The sequence below is a fragment of the Oncorhynchus nerka genome, linkage group LG19 (assembly GCF_034236695.1).
Source record: "Oncorhynchus nerka isolate Pitt River linkage group LG19, Oner_Uvic_2.0, whole genome shotgun sequence".
NCBI classification, from domain to species: domain Eukaryota; kingdom Metazoa; phylum Chordata; class Actinopteri; order Salmoniformes; family Salmonidae; genus Oncorhynchus; species Oncorhynchus nerka.
This window is the reverse complement of record NC_088414.1, coordinates 23,269,307-23,283,995: the sequence shown is the minus strand read 5'-3', so window position 1 is coordinate 23,283,995 and position 14,689 is coordinate 23,269,307. Positions and strand designations below refer to the sequence as shown.

Here is a 14,689-nt window from a genome sequence, read left to right as displayed (position 1 = left end):
TTGTACACACAGAGACACCACAATATATACCCGCAAACAGTCAGCAACTGGCATGAGTTGTTGGCAGCACTGGATAGCTGAATACACATGACAAGAATTCAAATTCATGTTAGCTACCTGCATGTTGTCAATAATATAGGCAAACCTTTAAATTGCACACATACATGTGGCATTATAGGCACAGGTAAATCTATCTACATCAAATGTATGGTCTGAAATTTAAATCAGGCTTCCTCTAGGGCAGACATACTGGCCTGGAAAACAGCTGAGGCGATAAGCCTGCATCTGCCACTAACTCTGTCTCTGCCTCCGCCAGCCAGACTGCGAGAACAGATTTTGCCCACCTCTATTTCCCTACGGACGCCAGGGGAGAGGAGACTTTCAGAGACAGATAGAGAGAAAAAGGGTAGAGCGGAAACAGAAGAGAAAGTGAGTGACAGAAAGAGGGGGGCTAGAGGAGAGTGGGGAAAGGTTGACAGTGAAGCAGACACTGGGAATGAGAGAGGGAGAGCAAGGACAGACAGGGTGTAGGAGAGAGGGAGAGATAGCAAGCTGGTCCTGGAAACACAATTAGACCCAACCGAAATCATGAGAACACAAAACAATATTACGTGACACATTGTAAATATATATTTTTCTTTTCAGTGAGCAAACTAGAACGCTATTTGGCCCTAAACAGAGTACAGTGGCAGAATACCGGACCACTGTGACTGACCCAAAATTAAGAAAAGCTTTGACTATGTACAGGCTGTGCACACTGCCTACAAAATCCATTCAAAACTGAGCTGCACTTCCTAACCTCCTGCCAAATGTATGAGCATATTAGAGATACATAATACCCTCAGATTACACAGACCCACAAAGATTTGAAAACAAATACAATTCCAGACCCACAGCGTGCAATCACAGCAGCAAGATTTGTGACCTGTTAACAATGGTGTTTGAAGAAAAACAAACATGTATTTACGTTTATTTATTTTCCATTTTCTACTTTAAGTATTTGCACATTGTTACAACACTGTGTCATGACTGTCCTGTGAGGATCACAATGGTTCAGGTCAGCTTAGCAATGGCTGACAATAACCAGACCCTCTCCCACCGACAAATGAGGGGAAGAGAGAACCGTGGGGGTTTTGAAACCTCCACACCTGGTCGTAAATTTAAGCAGGAGAGAACTCTCTCTCTCTACCCTTTAGTATCAACCAAAGAAATGCTGTTGTCTAGAGAGATTTTTGCAGTCCGAAAACTCTTAACGTTAAAAAAGTGAATCATGGAACAATATTTCTAAAGTAACGACATGGGAAATAGTCAGTGGGGAGACATAGGAAACTAATGTCATATTGTTTTTCATTTTGTGATGTTATTAAAAACGGTATGGACCAAATACTACAACTTGGAAAGGATACCCACTTTATCTGTCCAGTTTTCATCCAATATGTTGTGAATACAATATGAAAAATGATTCAAGTATTTTTGTTAAGATATGAAAGAGCTTTTAGGACGGGTAAGAGAGAACTTCTAATCATATCCTTTGCACATTAAGTAGCCACGCCCCGGGTGAGGTCAGAGAGCTTGTCAGCATGATGGAACGCCCCTTTTGGCCAGAGTGCATAAAAAGCCTTTGTTACGAAATTAACATTAGACCAGGAAACGTGAGGCGAGAGCTACATGTTTTAAATGGGGTGAAGAAATACTCACCTTCCTTTAGACCAGAGAGACGAAGAGCTGCAGCTCATGTCTATTGTGGTCCGAATCCTGAATACCAACACGAGGAGGAAGAGGCGAAAAGCTCATCTCAGAAAATCACTGGTACAGCTGTCTTAAGTCAGATATTGAGAAAAGCTCATCTAAGTGAGACTATCCTACTACGCTCATCACCAATGGGAACCGTCGACATGGCTGTTATCTTCCAGAGTGAACAACAGTAGAAGACGGGAAAGGGGATAGCCCTTTCAGACAATCAGAGCCATACAGCTGGAAGGCTAACAACTTTCAGAGAAGGCTTGTTTCCGACCGAAATAAACAACGAACAAAGGCATTTCACACATGTAAACACATTCATGATTTCTTATTCCAAATTGGCGGCGGTTCATGTGCAAAGTATATGTTTAATGGGAGAATAGTTATAGAATGTTTACGTTTTTCTCGGTCTCTCTCTTTTTCCCCCTCTCCATCTCTGTGTAAAAGCCGTCATATTTTGTCAGTCCACTAGGCACCTTTGTCTCATGTAAAGTGTGTATGTTAATTCTGTGTTATTATTTAGTTAGCTAGCAAATAAATAATTAAACCCATGTGTAGTACTGAATAATGAGCAAGGCTGGGGGTTTTGCAGATCCAAGAACATTACGATAGTTCAGAATGAGTATTTGATAAAAAGTACAGTGCCTTGCAAAAGTACTCATCCCCTTTGCAGTTTCCCTATTTTGTTGCATTACAACCAGTAATTTAAATAGATTTTTATTTGGATTTCATGTAATGGACATACACAAAATAGTCCAAATTGCTGAAGTGAAATTTAAAAAACAACTTGTTCCAAAAAAAGAAAAACTGAAAAGTGGTGCGTGTATATGGATTCAACCACTTTGCTATGAAGCCCCTAAATAAGATCTGGTGCAACCAATTACCTTCAGAAGTCACATAATTAGTTAAATAAAGTCCCCTTGTGTGAAATCTAAGTGTCACATGATCTGTCACATGATGTCAGTATATATACACCTGTTCTGAAAGGCCTCAGAGTCTGCAACGTCACTAAGGAAGGGGCAAACATGCCAAGAGAGTGCCGCCCATCAAAACTCACGGACCAGGCATGTAGGGCATTAATCAGAGAGGCAACACAGATACCAAAGATAAACCTGAAGGAGCTGCAAAGCTCCACAGCAGAGATTGGCGTATCTGTCCATAGGACCACTTTAAGCCATACACTTTACAGAAAAGTGGCCAGAAAAAAGCCATTGCTTAAAAAAGAAGAAGCAAACATGTTTGGTGTTGGCCAAAAGGCATGTGGGAGACTCCCCAAACATATGGAAGAAGGTACTCTGGTCAGATGAGACTCAAATTGAGCTTTTTGGCATGAAAAAAATCCATCGGCAGGGATCTGTTTTTTTTCCATCGGCAGGGACAGGGAAACTGGTCAAAATTGAAGGAATGATGATGGCGCTAAATACAGGGAAATTATTGAGGGAAACCTGTTTCAGTCATCCAGAGATTTGAGACTGGGACGGAGGTTCACCTTCCAGCAGGACAATTTTTATTTTACCTTTATTTAACTAGGCAAGTCAGTTAAGAACAAATTCTTATTTTCAATGACGGCTTAGGAACAGTGGGTTAACTGCCTGTTCAGGGGTAGAATGACAGCATACTGCTATAGCAACACTCAAGTGGTTTAAGGGGAAACATTTAAATGTCTTGGAATGGCCTAGTCAAAGCTCAGACCTCAATCCAATTGAGAATCTGTGGTATGACTTAAAGATTCCTGTACACCAGTGGAACCCATCCAACTTGAAGGAGCTGAAGCAGTTTTGCATTGAAGAAAGGGCAAAAATCCCAGTGGCTAGATGTGCCAAGCTTATAGAGACATACCCCAAGAGACTTGCAGCTGAAATTGCTGCAAAAGGTGGCTCTACAAAGTATTGACTTTGGGTGGTGAATAGTTATGCACGCTCAAGTTCTGTTTTTTTGTCTTATTTCTTGTTTGCTTCACAATTAAAAATATTTTGCATCTTGAAAGCGGTAGGCATGTTGTGTAAATCAAATGATACATGATAATGATAAAATCGATTTTAATTCCAGGTTGTAAGGCAACAAAATAGGAAAAATGCCAAGGGGGGTAACATTTTTCACAAGCCACTGCAATGAGTAATAAGATGACTGTTTATTGATTAAATAGGTAAAGACCTTATACAGTATAGCTTAATTCGGCAGATGGTAACTCTCTAAACATCTTCTTCCGTGGTGCCCCAAATCCTAATGAGTTAATTGTTACATTATTAATTTAAAGTCGGGTAACAATTAAAGATAGTCAGATTAATGAATGTAAAGTCACGACAACTGTATATAGACAATGACTGTTCACTTTGTATTGTTAATTTCACTTGCTTTGGCAATGTAAGTATATAGTATGTTTCCCAAGCCAATAAATGTGAGTGAGAGAGAGATAGAGAGAGCATGTAAAAGAATGAGGGAAAGCTTGGCCATAACATTGAACACTGCTGTTTATCCTGTTCTCTTCTCCTGAGAAACTCCCTGGGAGCCGAGGGTCTGAAAAAGAAAACATGGCTGCCATGTGCTGAGGACACAGAGATGACTGCGACATTATGAACTAGTCCTCTAGCCAGCTTTCTCACCTCATGATCCCTGAGAAAAGAAACGGCAAATAATATGATTCTGGTTCTATTTGGTTCTGGCTAGTTTATAAACAGAGGACTTTGTTTGACTCACATGCACATCTGTCCAGGACTGTTCTTGTATCCAGCTGATTTTAAAATGTATACTGAACAACAATATAAACGGCAATATGCCACAATTTGAACGATTTTACTGAGTTAAAGTTCATATAAGGAAATCAGTCAATTGAAATACATTCATTAGGCCCTAATCTATGGATTTTACATAACAGGGCAGGGGGCGCAGCCATGGGTGGGCCTGGGAGCCAGGTCCAGCCATTGCAGCGCCAGGCCAGCCAATCAGAATGAGTTTTTCCCCACAAAGAGCTTTATTAAAGACAGAAATATTCCTCAGTTTCATCAGCTGTTCGAGTGGCAGGTCTCAGACAATCCCGCAGGTGAAGAAGCCGGAAGTGAAGGTCCTGGGCTGGCGTGGTTACATGTGGTCTGTGGTTGTGAGGCTGGCAACAACTCTGGTGGACATTCCTGCAGTCAGCATGCCAATTGTACACTCCCTCAAATCTTGAGACATTTGTGGCATTGTGTGACAAAACAGCACATTTTAGAGTGGCTTGTTATTGTCCCTAGCACAAGGTGCACCTGTGTAATGCTCATGCTGTTTAATCTTCTTCATATGCAACAAATGTCAACTGGATGGATTATCTTGGCAAAGGAGATATGCTCACCAAATTTACACACAAAATTTGAGAGAAATAAGATTTTTGTGTATATGGACAATTTCTCATATCTTTTATTTCAGCTCATGAAACATGGGACCAACACTTACCATGGTGCGTTTACATTTTGGTCCAGTATACACTGCCTTATACTGTGGTGTTTCCTCTGGAAGTGGTTGAGTCCAACATATGTGATTCTTATTATGAGTGGAGTGCATTGTAAAAGCTTAGAAGGCTTACAATGACGTGCCAATATATAGTGTTCTGTATCTGGCCTTTAAATTCAAACGCTCTTTGGTATCGTAAACAAAATGCTGACACAGCTGAATTATGTGGACAAGACACATACAGTACCGGTACTGTAAAAGGTGTAAAAGATGCTTACTACCACAGTAAATACCTGTCCTTCAATGGAGGGCAACAGCCTATGGAAGGAAAGTTAAGATCGTATCTGGACCTTGAGTCTCAAATGAGGGGGAATCCATATTTTAAAAGGCTGGGCGGGAGGAAGCGGGCCCCCAAGGACGCGCTGGTGTGTGCATAGCAAATCCTTTAAGGAGCCCCACATTGAAATAGCAATGCAATGCATTTGTCCAATTTCTCTGTAAAACAGACAGATTTCATTAGAGGAAAGAGGAGAAGAGAAATTGAGAGGGTGGGAGGAACGAGTGCTCTGAGCTGAGCTGGGATGCTTTTTCTGCTGCGTCTAGGACTCCTTTGAGGACCCGCCAGAATTAGTGAGGCTGGTTAGGTCGGCCTGGCCATTTTTCGCTCGATACATCTCGCGGTCTAATCGCATTACGGTCCTAACTAGCTCCAGCAAGCCTTGGGAGGACACCAGATTTGATTATGTGTCTAAAAACGCTCAACGTATTGATTCAGATGGCTGCCCCAACCGGCGCACCATCCATAGTTTGGTTCAGAAAGCAGAACTCAGTTCGCAGCTGGAAAATTCAAAGGGTTCATTCTTGCAGGAGCAAGGATAAATACACGTGTCTTGCCACTGGTGCCCAGTAATGTCTTCTTCTCCTTCAGACTTCCCTGAATAAACTTCCTGGAATTAGAAATGGTACGTGCGAGTGTCTGTCAATGCAGTGGCCTAGCGACAAAGCATCAGAGAACATGTCTATATTTGAACTGATCGCCGCAGATCTTTCAATCCAACGGACATGGTGGACCATAATTGCAGCTTAGAGCCTCTGTGGAGAGAATTTTTTTATTCATTCAGATTCAGTCTTAGTTCTCTGCCTAGAACAGGTTCACACTAGGACACATTTACCAGAGATTTGGCAATAGGCTCAAGTTCTCACAACTTTTTCGGGATCTAATAAAATACATGGAAGCGAATTCAAACTAAGAAACATACAGCTATGTTGAGTCTCTTCTTTCTTCCTTCCACCTCACTAGATACCTTTTTGTATCGTATTGACTTATGGGTCAGATTCAATAAAAATGTATGTAAACCCGTCTTAGTAATAATAAGCAACGATGCACCCCAGTCTGTCAGCCACCAACACAGTCATGTGGAAAGGCTCAAAAGGTACACAAAAAAACCGAACAAAACCCATAAACCAAATGACAGAAAATGCTTTTTAAAAATCATAATAACAGGACCCAGCTGACTGACCCGTCGCCTCAAGCGGTCACGTTCCTCCCGGATGGCGTTCATGGTGGCCTTGGTGCGGTTCAGGTCCTCCTCCTTGGAGCACAGCATGGCCGTCAGGCTCTCGTTCTCTTCCCTCAGGCCGACCAGCTCCTTCTGCCAGTGCATACGCTCCTCCGACAGGCTGGGGTAGAAGTCCCGGCCCAAGGCCCCCTCGATCTCCTCCACCGTCTGGGGGAAAGGAGGAAAGAGGGGGAACATTATTTTATTTTAAAGTGCCGTGTGTACAGTTGAAGTCAGAAGTTTACATACACTTAGGTTGGAGTCATTAAAACTTGTTTTTCAACCACTCCAAATATTTCTTGTTAACAAACTATAGTTTTGGCAAGTCGGTTAGGACATCTACTTTGTGAATGACACAAGTCATTTTTCCAACAATTGTTTACAGACAGATTATTTCACTTATAGTTCACTGCATCACAATTCAAGTGGGTCAGAAGTTTACATACACAAAGTTGACTGTGCCTTTAAACATCTTCGAAAATTCCAGAAAATTATGGCATGGCTTTAGAAGCTTCTGATAGACTGATCGACATTATTTGAGTCAATTGGGGGTGTACCTGTGGATGTATTTCAAGGCCTACCTTCAAACTCAGTGCCTCTTTGTTTGACATCATGGGAAAACCAAAAGAAATCAGCCAAGACCTCAGAAAAAAAACATTGTAGACCTCCACAAGTCTGGTTCATCCTTGGGAGCAATTTCCAAATGCCTGAAGGTATCACCTTCATCTCTATAAACAATAGTACGCAAGTATAAACACCATGGGACCATGTAGCCGTCATACCGCTCAGGAAGGAGGCGCGTTCTGTCTACTAGAGATGAACGTACTTTTGGTGTGAAAAGTGCAAATCAATCCCACAACAGCAAAGGACCTTGTGAAGATGCTGGAGGAAACAGGTTCAAAAGTATCTATATCCACAATAAAACGAGTCCTGTATCGACATAACCTGAAAGGCTGCTCAGCAAGGAAGAAGCCACTGCTCCAAAACCGCCATAAAAAAGCCAGACTACGGTTTGCAACTGCACATGAAGAAATGTCCTCTGGTCTGATGAAACAAAAATAGAACTGTTTGGCCATAATGACCATTGTTATGTTTGGAGGAAAAGGGGGATGGAGGGGGTGGCAGCATCATGTTGTGGGGGTGCTTTGCTGCAGGAGGGACAAAACAGATGGCATCATGAGGCAGGACAATTATGTGGATATTTTGAAGCAACATCTTAAGACATCAGTCAGGAAGTTAAAGCTTGGTCGCAAATGGGTCTTCCAAATGGACAATGACCCCAAGAATTCTTCCAAAGTTGTGGCAAAATGGCTTAAGGACAACAAAGTCAAAGTATTGGAGTGGCCATCACAAAGCCCTAACCTCAATCCTACAGAAAATCGAAAACCTGAAAAGGCGTGTGCGTGCAAGGAGGCCTACAAACCTGACTCAGTTACACCAGCTCTGTCAGGAGGAATGGGCCAAGATTGACCCAACTTATTGTGGGAAGCTTGTGGAAGGCTACCCGAAACGTTTGACCCAAGTTAAAGAATTTAAAAGCAATTGCTACCAAATACAAATTGAGTGTAATGTAAACTTCTGACACACTGGGAATGTGATGAAAGAAATAAAAGTGGAAATAAATCGTTCTCTCTACTATTATTCTGACATTTCACATTCTTAAAATAAAGTGGTGATCCAAACTGACCTAAGACAGGGAATTTTTACAAGGATTAAATGTCAGGAATTGTGAAAAACTGATTTTAAATGTACTTGGCTAAGGTGTATGTAAACGTCAACTGTATATAGGGTGTTGAGATTGAGATTAATGGTAACAATTCTAGTAACCAAATGTGAATGACTGTGGATTCTCTGGGACTCATTGAATTGGCATCACAAAGAAGAACCATTTGGTATCTTGTAGTAACCCCAAGCAAGAGACAAGAAAATTATATCAGAAAAACTAACAAGGAGACAAAACAAAAGTGAGACAGACAAAACAAGAAAATCTAACATGTCAGGCACATTCGTTTTTGCAGACTTTTACCCTACATAGCAGTTCACAATTTGTATGTTAATAATTTGTGGGTAGTGTAGTCCATCATGCGTCTCAATTTACATGAGTAGAACAAGTATCCAAGACTATGATTTATGTACATGTGACTTTTTCATTTTTTAAATCTAGTGTAAGAAACCCCTGATCTCTCAAAGTGCCCATATTTCAGAGTGTATAACTCTGTGAGTGCGTGCGTACGCGCGTGTGAGATATGGCAAATGGTTAGAGTCTATGACCATGTCTGTCTTTACAGATCCTCACTCTCTGATGCCAGAGTGATTCATAGGTTTGTAGTGGGCTTAGAGACACGCTTGAGTCCCACCTTCATCTCCTCTCCACCCCAGAGAGTCAACCTCTCTTATCCCTCCATCCATCCATTTCCCTCTCACAGCTCCCAAACAGAGCAAGAGCGATAGCGAGAGAGCAGGAGAGAGAGGGGGGAGGGGTTTGATGAAGAGGAAATTGGTTTAAACAGTGAAAGGAAATGGAATGAGCTTCCCAAGTCTCATCGACTGCTGTAGATCTCATACCAGGCCAGCTATGGAGCAAAAGTTTTGCATTTGTATTAGGATACTGAAATGGAATTTCATATTTTGGAATTTGGAATGCACAAATTGAATCATAGAGTTCATCATTTGGACTTGTATTTCACGATTTGACACTGAATTGAATAAATATTTAATTCTGTTATAAAATTCAATTGAATATTTACAGTGCTGTTTTTATTAAATTCATACATGTTAAATCAAGGCCGTAACACAACAAACTACACACGATACCCCATAATGACAAAGCAAAAACAGTTTTTTGGAAATATCATATTTACATATGTATTCAGACCCTTTACTCAGTACCTTGTTGAAGCACCTTTGGCAGTGATTATAGGCTTGAGTCTTCTTGGGTATGACGCTACAAGCTTGGCACACCTGTTCTTCTATGCAGATCCTCTCAAGCTCTGTCAGGTTGGATGGGGAGCGTTGCTGCACAGCCATTTTCAGGTCTCTCCAGAGATGTTCGATTGGGTCCGTTTGGGCCACTCAAGGATATTCAGAGACTGGTCCCCCCTCCTGCGTGCCGTGGCTGTGTGCTTAGGGTCGTTGTCCTGTCGGAAGGTGAACCTTCACACTAGTCTGAGGTCCTGAGTGCTCTAGAGCAGGTTTTCATCAAGGATCTCCCTGTACTTTGCTCTGTTCATCTTTCCCTCGATCCTGACTAGTCTCGCAGTCCTGCCACCACCATGCTTCCCCGTAAGGATGGTACCAGGTTTCCTCCAGACGTGCCGCTTGGCATTCAGGCCAAAGAGTTCAATCTTGGTTTCATCAGACCAAAGATAGAAATACCAAAGGGGGTGGAGTTGTGATCTCCTGTAGAGATAGCCTGCACAGGCACCCGCATAGATATCATCCTGACCAACCTGCCCTCTAAATACACCTCTGCTGTCTTCAACCAGGATCTCAGTGATCACTGCCTCGTTGCCTGCGTTCGTAATGGGTCTGCGATCAAACAACCACCGCTCATCACTGTCAAACGCTCCCTAAAACACTTCAGCGAGCAGGCCTTTCTAATCGACCTGCCCCGGATATCCTGGAAGGATATTGAACTAATTCCATCAATTCCATCAACTGGCCTAACTGGTGAAATAAATGTGAAAAATATAATAATTGTAATAATCTTGTTTCTCATTTTGGCAAACTCCAAGCGGCTGTCATGTGCCTTTTACTGAAGAGTGGCTTCCGTCTGGCCACTCTACCATAAAGGCCTGATTGGTGGATTGCTGCAGAGATGGTTGTCCTTCTGGAAGGTTCTCCCATCTCCACAGAGGAACTCTGGAGCTCTGTCAGAGTGACCATTGGGTTCTTGGTCACCTCCCTGACCAAGGCCCTTCTCCCCTGATTGCTCAGTTTAGCCAGGTGGCCAGCTCAAGGAAGAGTCTTGATGGTTCAAACTTCTCCCATTTCAGAATGATGGAGGCCACTGTGTTCTTTGGGACCTTCAATGTTGCAGAAATGTTTTGGTACCCTTCCCCAGATCTTTGACTCGACAACATCCTGTCTTGGAGCTCTACGGACAATTCCTTCAACCTCATGGCTTGGTTTTTGCTCTGACATGCACTGTAAACTGTGGGGGATTATAATAGAGGTACCTTTCCAAATAATTTCCAAACAACTGAATTTACCATAGATGGACTCCAATCAAGTTATAGAAACATCTGGATGATCAATGGAAATAGGATGCACCTGAGGTCAATTTTGAGTCTCATAGCAAAGGGTCTGAATACTTGGGTAAATAAGGTATCTGTTTTTATTTTTAATACATTTGCAAAGAAATTATACTTTTTTTCTTTCTTTGTCCTTATGGGGTAATGTGTGGCGATTGATGAGGATATTCTAAAATTGATATAAAAAATAATAATAAGTCTGTAACATAACAAAATGTGGGAAAAGTCAGGGGTCTGAATACTTTCCAAATGCACTTAACATTCGGTTTTAATATGGAAGATATTGCATTCATTGTTGATACAAACTATTATTTGAAGTTTTCAAAGTTTCCTATATTCAACTTCTTGGATACATTCAAATTCACTTCTCTAAATTCAGATTCAAAACCTGAGATAACAGCCTGGGCTCTATATTATATAAAGTACGTTTTTATAAGCCCAGCTACTGCTATGGAACGTGTGGAGTAACTTAAACTTGTCTGTGCCACCAGGAACACCCAATATCAACAAATGGCCTTGGAGAAGATACACATTTGCCTGTGTGGTATTCTTTTTATAGGCTTAGTCAATGGTAATGGATTGGGTCCACACACCATGGGATACTGTGTCCCAAACCCATCACTAGACCCTTGGCTGACTCCTCGCAAATCTGAAAGGACTGGATATGTCGGTGTAGGAATCAGCTCCACCTCTCATACTCACTGGATAAATGTTTCAATCAAATTACAAAAATTCTGTTGTTATAGATGTGAAAGAGACACCATTAGGACGCTGTGAAGGTGTCTATTTTTCTTCCCACAAAATGTAACTGGGTTAAGTGGTCAGACTAGCACTGGTTGTGTCCACTGTGATCAGCCAACAAAAGGGGGTGAAATTGATAGCCAAGTTCAATAAGTTTATTAGAAAATGTAGATCACTGAATAAACATCAAACATAGGGACCTTGATTTCTCTTTCTTTACAGTAATATGTCTCCATCTGTCCTCTATTGCAGCTCTGACACAATGGTTTGTGATGGAGTTCCATTCAGGCTGATAACATAAAGCCATGTAAATCCATTCTCCCACCTTACAGTGAGTGGGCTATGACAGTCACTAACTGAATGCCAGTTACAGTGATTGTCTGTTATGCCTTTAACAGTCTTAACACGAAGGACATACACTATATATACAAAATGATGTGGACACCCCTTCAAATTAGTGGATTCTGCCATTTCAGCCACACCCGTTGCTGACAGGTGTATAAAATCGAGCACACAGCCAAGCAATATCCATAGACAAACGTTGGCAGTAGAATGACCTTGCGAAGAGCTCAGTGACTTTCAATGTGGTATCATTATAGGATGCCACCTTTCCAACAAGTCAGTTCGTCAAATTTCTTCCCTGCTAGAGCTGTCCCGGTCAACTCTAAGTCCAGTTAGTGTGAAGTGGAAACGTCTAGGAGCAACAATGGCTCAAGCTCACAGAACCGCTGAGTTCTGAAGTTCGTAAAAATCGTCTGTCCCTGTTTGCAACACTCACTATTGACTTCCAAACTGCCTCTGGAAGCAACATCAGCAAAATAATTGCTATATTTCTCTGTCCTTCACTTTGCCTCTCTCCTTTCTCTACCTCTTTCTTTAGCATAACTGTCTCTCTCGCTCACGGTTCATTTCTCTACATCTCTGTCACATTCTGTGTCTATAGGTCTACTTCCCTTTCGTTCTCCCTCTCTCATTCTCCCATCTTTCCCTGTGTATGTATTTCCCTCTGTACATAGCCCATCTATAATTTAGCCCAAACAACTACCTCTTTCCCAACTGTATTTTATTTATTTATTTATTTTGCTCCTTTGCACCCCATTATTTTTATTTCTACTTTGCACATTCTTCCATTGCAAAACTACCATTCCAGTGTTTTACTCGCTATATTGTATTTACTTTGCCAACATGGCCTTTTTTGCCTTTACCTCCCTTCTCACCTCATTTGCTCACATTGTATATAGACTTGTTTATACTGTATTATTGACTGTATGTTTGTTTTACTCCATGTGTAACTCTGTGTTGTTATATGTGTCGAACTGCTTTGCTTTATCTTGGCCAGGACGCAATTGTAAATGAGAACTTGTTCTCAACTTGCCTACCTGGTTAAATAAAGGTGAAATAAAAAAATAAAAAATGTGTGTGTTGTATTATCTGTTTGCGAGGAAAGAAATAGCTAGCAGACTGAAATCCCCGTAGGACTGCTGACACTCCCATCGCTACGGAGACGAGAGCCAGGCAGACAGGTTTCCATTACCAGAGGTGAGGTGTCACCGTGGGGACCACCATCAGGCCCGTCATCAGTCTATGACATCAGTCTGAATCACACAGGCGTCCCAGGCTGAGACGGGCTGTTACTGGTGGGTACAACCCAGGGTACAACCCAGGGTACAACCCAGGACCCCTGCTGACAGATTACTGGAAGTGGCTTGGGTCTTCCAGCAGGACAGTTCAACATCATACAACAGTTACATTATAACTAATCTCACTGTTTTCCATTTACCTTTCTTTAAGCGTCTGTGAATGCATTTAATAGGAGATGTTTGTACCAGTATTAGGTTAACCTATTTTCATCTATCCTGCATGTTTTTCTTTCGCTCCGTCCACTCTTTATCCTCCTTCAGGCTTTCCTACCAATTCATTGTGTTTATATGGAAGGAAAAGGATTTCCTAAAACGAGTCTCAGTATTTGCCTCTAGTCATTTTCTGGTGTCTTACCTTGATGGCAAGGTCACAGTGTTGGCTGGCGGTGGTCAGCTGCTCTATCTGGCGGTCCACCTCGGCCACAGACAGGCTGCATGTGCTCTTCTTCCTCCCACACAGCACGCTCTCCAACCCTGTCAGAACCCGCTGCAGCTCTGAGTTCAGGTCACTGCAGTTGTCTACAGGGAGAAAGCACAGGTCCGGCTCAGACTGGTGTAGGAACATATTCATGTTTTAAAGCCTAATGTAATGTAATGTCAGGCAAACGGAGTTCAGGCCACTGCAGTACAGGGAAGAAGTCCAGAGTCAAATGGATCTGGAACCAGATGAATGAATTCTAGTGTGCAGGATGCTGGTCAAAATAGTAGGACTAGAGCCAGATACACTGATCTAGGAACAAATAATCAAACCTCAATGTGGCTAGAACAACACAGCTACTGTAGTCTGCAAGGTGACCTTGGAGCGTAGTGTTAATGTTTTGTGTGCTAGGGCCATACTGCTAACCAGCCATGTACTAAATGCTAACGGTTTAACTGAGTGGCTGGATTAACTGGGTGACGCTGCTGCTGGCAATGCTGCAGGCTAGTAACGCACTCATTAAACCGCATCACACACATCTGCTGTTTAGAGAGAACATAACACACACCACAAACTATTTGAGAGAAAGACAATGATACAAGAAGGACAATTATTCTTCATATTATATGACAATATTGAAATTCAGTACATGTAAACACAGCGAACTACAGATAACACCTGTGGAAATCAAACCCACAACCTGCAACAGCAAGGCAAGCAGCAAACTCCAACCAACTGAGGCATGTAAGGGCTGTCCCCGACTAAAAAAATGATCTTGGTCGACCAAGGGTCGTCTGTTCTTTCGACCATCGATTGGTCAACATTTTTAAACGTGTATTTTTCCATATATAGACACGCCCTACAGTATGTGTTTTCATCAAATCAACCATAAAATACACACGTGACAAGAGC

The 14,689-nt window shown here is 42.0% G+C and overlaps 1 protein-coding gene across 3 annotated transcripts in view; it reads right to left on the bottom strand.

Moving 5' to 3' along the window:
• The window catches only part of LOC115101207 (colorectal mutant cancer protein-like), a 133,503-nt gene that overhangs the window by 39,208 nt on the left and 79,606 nt on the right, over nucleotides 1–14,689 (bottom strand). For all 3 annotated transcript variants that reach the window (XM_065004794.1, XM_065004795.1, XM_065004796.1), the window contains 2 exons: nucleotides 13,715–13,878; nucleotides 6,687–6,893 (listed from right to left, as the gene is read on the bottom strand). In XM_065004794.1, the coding sequence (XP_064860866.1) occupies nucleotides 6,687–6,893; nucleotides 13,715–13,878 (371 nt within the window). The remainder of the gene's footprint in view (nucleotides 1–6,686; nucleotides 6,894–13,714; nucleotides 13,879–14,689) is intronic.